The sequence below is a fragment of the Berghia stephanieae genome, chromosome 7 (assembly GCF_034508935.2).
Source record: "Berghia stephanieae isolate SIO BIC M18660-M18661 chromosome 7, UCSD_Bste_1.3, whole genome shotgun sequence".
Lineage (NCBI taxonomy): Eukaryota > Metazoa > Mollusca > Gastropoda > Nudibranchia > Aeolidiidae > Berghia > Berghia stephanieae.
The window spans coordinates 5,840,849-5,848,348 of record NC_088366.1 but is presented as its reverse complement, the minus strand read 5'-3'; the positions used below and the strand labels follow the sequence as shown (position 1 = coordinate 5,848,348).

Sequence of the window (7,500 nt, the reverse complement as noted above, 5' to 3'; positions counted from 1 at the left end):
TGCAAAATGTCAAGAATATTTACAGTCGTGTCTTTCAATCTTTTAAGTAGTTTTCACAAATCGTTTTATATATAGATAGAATCGCTTTGGCTTAGCCGATTCTCCTGGCCTTTCCATCTAGGAGAGCGCTTATTTTAAGGCTCGAGAACTGCTGCACTATGCTGCGGAGATCATTGTATTTTGTGAATGGCGAATGTCCTTGTTCCAAAGAATTGCTGGCTATTTAGTTATTGATTGGGCTTTATATGTTTTGGTTCTGACCGATCCTGGGGCAAGGTGGTGCTTTGTTTTTTTGGATGTTTTGTCAACAAATGACCGTTATGATTGGTCACCTATTATCGCACAAGGTAATGGACGATAGCAGTGAGAACAATGAACAGTGGGTGGCCAGGAAAGGAAAAGGGTGGAGAGAGAGTGTGGAAGGTGGGGGAAGGAGGGGGGGGGGGAGGTGAATGTGGCACAAGGTAAGAAAATAAAACGGCTACTGTAATAACAAATACATTACACATAGGTTTGGGAACTAATAATGATGATGGTGATAATAATTATATAATAATAAAATAATATAATATAATAATAATAATAATAATAATAATATAATAATAATAATAATAATAATAATAATAATAATAATAATAATAATAATATAAGTAATAATAATGAAAAATAATAATGATTGTAATAATTCAATGACATTCTATCTATCTATCTATCTATCTATCTATCTATCTATCTATCTATCTATCTATCTATCTATCTATCTATCTATCTATCTATCTATCTATCTATCTATCTATCTATTATTATTAAAATATTTACCACAATGTTTGAGACAGTCTACATTAATGTTTCAGGCTTAATTTGCCATCGTCAGGACTGAGTTGTTTTGTTGACTGTTCAACAAAACAACTCAGTCCTGACGATGGCAAATTAAGCCTGAAACATTAATGTAGACTGTCTCAAACATTGTGGTAAATATTTTAAATAATAATAATTCGCTCCATTACTGCATGTCGAGCACTTTTCGTACCATATTTGTATCAAACACGATTCAATATCTATCTATCTATCTATCTATCTATCTATCTATCTATCTATCTATCTATCTATCTATCTATCTATCTATCTATCTATCAATCTATCTATCTATCTATCTATCTATCCATTCATCTATTCTATATCATATCTACATCTTTATGTCTATCTTTCTATATATTTATCTAAATGTCCCTCTATGAACATTTATATCTATCTATCTATCTATCTATCTATCTATTTATTTATCTATCTATCTATCTATCTATCTATCCATCTCTATTTATAAATAAATATATATATATATATATATATATATATATATATATATATATATATCTAACAACCATTCAATCAGTTATTCTCTCTCTCTCTCTCTCTCTTTCTCTCTCTCTCTCTCTCTCTCTCCCTCCCTCTCTCTCTCACGTCTAATCCTCTATTATGTTTCCTATTTGATCTCCATCCCCTTCCAATATTTACGTCACAACCTTTTTGTACAACTTCTCGGATAATTAAACACGTTACAAATGATCCGTATCATACTTTGATATAAACGTCACATCCCAAAAGTCAACAAATACTTTTCCTATTTACACAAAGAACAGAGAAGGAAGGTGACAAACAAATAGAAACATTTATCTACCCATAGCACAATGCTATTTACTCGTACTATTCACTGGTATTTCTATAATAAATTGTTTACTTTTAATAACCCAACCGCCCTTGAATCGCGATATAGCAATTATTATATTCAAATCGGTCCAACTATGAAAAAAAACAACATTTAAAAAATTTTGGCCAGAAAACTCCAACTTCAAATATTGATCGAATAAAATGACATTCACCTTGCTAAAAAGATGTCAAACCTGAGACTTCATTGATTTTCAGGTTTGAACATGTTTGACAGCATGAGGGTAATTTTAATCGATTGATACCCGAGGGAAAAATTTTCTGGCCAAATTTTTAAAAATGTGTTTTTCTGTGTCCGACAGAGATGTATCTAATGCTAACACTTTATAGAAAGTATAACCATTATGGATAGTTCAGAGAATCCCTAAATTATTGTTATGATCACGTCTTTGGGTGAACCGTACTTCCTTTTTTTTTGGCAGAGACAGCAAGTAAATTGCCATGTTTAATTTATATGAATACAGCAACTTTACTGAGATGAGCAATTTTTTCTCCGCTTGAGCTATCATAAATATACAACAATAAGTTAAGTATGAACAAAATTCGTGTATGCAAATTGAAACAAAAATACACATCAGCGAAGGATTAAGATTACAAATATATATATATATATATATGTAAATATAGACTATGAAGTCGATAGTTGAACAATTCGATGTCTCGTCTTGATTCAAAATGGGTCAAGCGATTTTGAGGGTGGCCAGCGACCGGATGGATGAAACTGGCTCCACAATCCAATGATCACATCAACACAGATTGTGTTACAAGACTCGAAACTTCTCAAATGAGCCGCCAACGCGACAATATAATAATATAATCTTTTAGTGTGTAGACCCACTCCCTACCCCCCCCCCCTCCCCAAAATATCCTGCAAACCAAGGAAAATAAAAACAAACAAGAGACAAAATACACTGACATAATAGGCTTCAATAGTCACTTCCCTCGTAATGACGCATAGTAACTTAGTAACTGGTTCTAAACTATCGGAACAATGGCGGACGCCCCTTATGAAATACTTCTCCGACGAGCATGCACGTGTATCCCGAGGAGAAAAACATTATAAATCTGATCATGTTTAGACTTTTATACATTCTGATCACATGACATGTGAAAAAGTTCAAGCCAACATGAAGAATAATAAGTACCGATTATCTTTGTTTAGAACCATGCTGCTGGTTGCTGGGCGGACGTGACATCAGACTATTGAATCTTATTGGTATTTGATTTTTTAAAAAGTTGATTTAACCAGTTGACTGCAGTACTCTGGGGGGGGGGGGGGGGGGGGGGGACGAATTAAAAAATTTGGCCTGAAAACTCATCCTTGAAATATCGATCGATTTAAAATGACCCTATTCTTGGCAAAATCTCTCAAACCTGGGACCTCGAGAGCTCCCATATTTTAGAGGTTTTGTCAAGATAATGGACATTTAAATCGATCGATATTTGAAGGATGAGCTTTCTGGCCAAATTTTTAAATACGTATTTTTCCAAAATACAGCAGTCAACAGGTAATATGTTGTCCTTTTTCCTGTGATCGCTTTGATTGTGATCACCAGTGATGATTAAATTAATATATAGTATTCCCTTTATTCATCCCATAGGAGCAATTTGTCTCAAGGGTCTATTCCAGGGGATGACTGGAATCATCCAGGCGTCAGCCGCAGTGCAGCGCGGCAATTTGAGCTAGAGGTGACTTGCTCAAGGTCACACAGCACTGCGGCGGATGATCGAACTCGGTACATTTCGGGTACGAAGCTGCCCCTTATATATTTACAATCACTATTTCTTATTGATTAAAACTACTATTTTAAACAAAATTTATCGAGACGAACTCCAGCGAAATCAGGCAACATTTTTGAAATAGACTTCTATCGGCGTATACTTATTTGCAGGTCTAATAACCCAAATTGTTATGGGCCATTGTCGTAATGGAAGTACTTTCAAACGAACGCAAAATATTCTCCATAACTACAATATTAACTCTCTCATTACCAGACATTTTCAGAATTTTCCCTGCAACTTCACACCCACCCAACACAAACATAGATTTTCTTTCTACTCAAATATAAAAGAAAAAAGTACATTCTATACATATACTTATCCAGAGTCTAATCTTTATCGCTATAAAAATATTTTCTTTATAATTTGTAATGTACAAAGGATATCAGAATATGAAAATTGTTGGTTTCATCATAACGAATGTGACGGTTTTCTTATGGACGGTAAGGAGAGGGTTAAAGCAGCCCATAACTGTGTTAGATTATCAGACCTGTAAATATATGTGCACGTTGACTACACATATCTGACATTGAAGTTATATTCACTTTAACCGGTGTTAATTATCCGCGTATAATGAAATCGTTGCGTTTTATTTATTGGAGAGTTCTTGGGTATCCAAGGGTGTTGCTCTTTGTGAAATGTTCTATTACTTTCTACAGCTAAGCTCATTTGTGTATGATAATAACCTATCTATATGTAAATCATCTGGCTATGAGTTCATGAATGATGTGTTATAGGAAAACAGTCATATAGACAACCCTGACAACTTTATCTTTATTTGTAACGTATACGATTAAAAAAAATATATCCATAATGCTTGTTGACACTTTAAAAGCTTGGAATTCTTCTTCTTCTTCTTCTTCTTCTTCTTCTTCTTCTTCTTCTTCTTCTTCTTCTTCTTCTTCTTCTTCTTCTTCTTCTTCTTCTTCTTCTTCTTCTTCTTCCTCTTCATCTTCTTCTTATTCTTCTCCTCCTTCATCTTCTCCTTTTCCTCCTCCGCCTCCTCCTCCTCCTCCTCCTCCTCCTCCTCCTCCTCCTCCTTCTTCTTCTTCTTCTTCTTCTTCTTCTTCTTCTTCTTCTTCTAATTATAATAGAGCTAGTCCCGACTGTTTAGACCACAAAGGCGTTATTAAAGAAAATATAACCCAATAAATAAAAATGGTTTTGTCAGTTTTATAACAATATAGATAGAATGAAGTTGACGTCACTCGGGTCTTTGTTATTGTTTTTTGCCATCCACGTATATGAGTAAATCTCACTCAACTGTATTATCCAGACTATAAACGTTCATGGTCACACAGAGCTTTGTGTGTTGGTCTGTTATACTTCCTAATGGCAATGTTTTGAGTTTCTTAGCGAAGCCATATTATCTATTGTCTTACCTGAGTAAAACCTGACTAGATAGGTTAGATCCTCACTGGGACCTTCTTGCTGGATGTAGCGTATGTCAGAGTAACCCAAGCCGGCCAAGTACTCGTTCTGGGAAAAAAACATTAAAAGGGAATGATGGTGATAGATGGAAAAGTTTATATATGTGTTTATACACGTCCCGTCCTACATGTTAAATGTTGCTGTTGACAGGGACCCATTGTAAAGCGCTTTGAGCATATATAGTGGATATTGCCCTATATAAAGCTCAATTTTTAAAATTTATTTTTATATAGACATGAGTTTCAAAGAACTTGACAGCTTAAATAACAAACAAAAACATCTACCCCCAAAAAACACAACAAAACAAAAACCACCAAAACATCAACTACAATAAACAAGCTCTGGAATAAAAAAAAAAAAACATTAAAAGGGGATGGTGATAGATGGAAAAAGGTTACACATAATAATATTGCATGAGTTTCAAAGTACTTGGCAGGCTTAAATAACAAACAAAAATATCTACCCCAAAGAGAAAACAAAACAAAACAAAACAACAAAGTTCTGGAATGAAACATTAAAAGGGGATGACGACTATAGATGGAAAAGGTGACACATAGACATGAGTTCCAAAGTAAGTACTTGACAGCTTAAATAACAAACAAAAACATCCACCCCCCAAAAAACACAACAAAACAAAAACCACCAAAACAACAACTACAATAAACAAGCTCTGGAATAAAACATTTAAAGGGGATGGTGATAGATGGAAAAAGGTTACACTTTATGCATCAGTTTCAAAGTACTTGACAGCTTAAATGACAAGCAAAACATCTCCCCCAAAAACACAACAAAACAAAAACAAAAACAACAACAAACAACATCTAATTAAATTAGTAGTATGTGCAGTGTTTTAATAAGTTTACAATGTAATACCCTACAAACTGTGGTGTGATCCTGGACAATATTGGAGCTTTCCACAAGTATAAGAAGAAGAAGAAGAAGAAGAAGAAGAAGAAGAAGAAGAAGAAGAAGAAGAAGAAGAAGAAGAAGAAGAAGAAGAACAACAACAACAACAAGAACAAGAACGACAACAATAAACAACAACAGCAACAAACAAACAAACAAACAGACAAAGGAACAAACAAACCCGAAACAAAACAGAACAAACCAAAATGAATTCAAAAGGTTGTTTGCATAATATTCCAAAATAAATTATTATCTTCGCTTGATCAGTGTGAATTCAGCACATTGCTATTTTTCACGAGCTTGTTTACGCTAGATATAGAATATTCTGTTTACACTGCAGAATAGGAAGAAACGCAAATTATATGGTCGGTATTGTACTCAAAACTACTAAACAATTCAGACTATTTTTTAAAATGACAACAAAACAACATGATATCTGTTGGCTGTTGTACCAATACGATTCAATAGTCTGATGTCACGCCGCCTGGCAACGGCGGCCATCTTGGTTCTAAACAAAGAAAATCATTGCTTTTTATTCTTCATGCTGGCTAGAACTTTTCATATGCCTTGTGATCAGAATATGTATAAGTCAAAACATGATCAAATGTATGGGGCTTTCCCCCTCTGGATACGCTTTTATGCTCGCCGGAGAAATATTTCTTACGGCGTCCGCCTTTGTTCCGATAGTTTAGAGCCAGTGTTACTAAGTAACCATGCGTCATTAGGAAGGACGTGACGTTACGACTGTTGAAGATTATTGCCTCTTTCTCTCGACATAACAACTCTGGCCTCTTTTCAAGTTATTATCTTATTTATTTGGTAGTCTTTTTAGCTTCTCAAAGTCACTGAAAAGTTCAAAATCAGCGACTGCTATTGTCACAACAAATTTAATTGGCTCTAAACGTTTTATCTCATTTGATGAAATGAAAGCCATTTCAAGGTCTAATGCATACAATTTTTGACTATTATATTGAAATTTATAGCTTACAGACAACAAAAAGTCTTCAGAAAAGAGAAAGAGGTATAACACGTTCTCACCATTGTATTGTAAGTTAGTTTCCTTGGTAATTGATGACTTGGTTTTTTGTACTTGACATACGCAAATAATATTTCCAATGTTGAAAGATAGAGCTGCGTATCAAGGGCATGATGTCATGGCCAGAACTTTATAGCCGTGTTGTTTTGCTAAATAACAGTTGTGTTACACAAAAGGGGTCATGACAGCCCCCCCCCCCTCCACACACACAACTTGTCTAATTGAGCTTTATATAGCGCAATATCCACTAAATGTACTCAAAGCGCTTTACAAGGGGTCCCTGGTCAACAGCAACATTTAACATGTAGGACGGGACATGTAGGACGGGACATGCCGCCTGTTAGGCGATATTACAATTTTTCGGACAAAGACAACGCTGTTAACGGCCAGGTACTCATTTTACACCTGAGTACGGTGAGAGAATGTGAGTAAAGAGCCTTTTTCAAGGACTCAACTATGCGCCGAACGCGAGGCTCGAACCCAGGACCTTCCGATCCGAAAGCGAGTGTCATACCACTAGACCACATAGCCGCACAAATCTATCACTGAAGTTGTCGACAAGGCCTACACTGCCCTTGAATAAAACTTAATAAAAAATGTTGCTGCTTGAAGCTCGTAGGAAA

At 35.1% G+C, this 7,500-nt stretch overlaps 1 protein-coding gene across 1 annotated transcript in view; it reads right to left on the bottom strand.

Moving 5' to 3' along the window:
- LOC144976408 (uncharacterized) overlaps positions 1-7,500 on the bottom strand; it is a 111,323-nt gene that overhangs the window by 49,753 nt on the left and 54,070 nt on the right. The window contains exon 5 of the mRNA XM_078920689.1: positions 4,887-4,983. Coding sequence (XP_078776815.1) covers positions 4,887-4,983 — 97 coding nt within the window. The remainder of the gene's footprint in view (positions 1-4,886; positions 4,984-7,500) is intronic.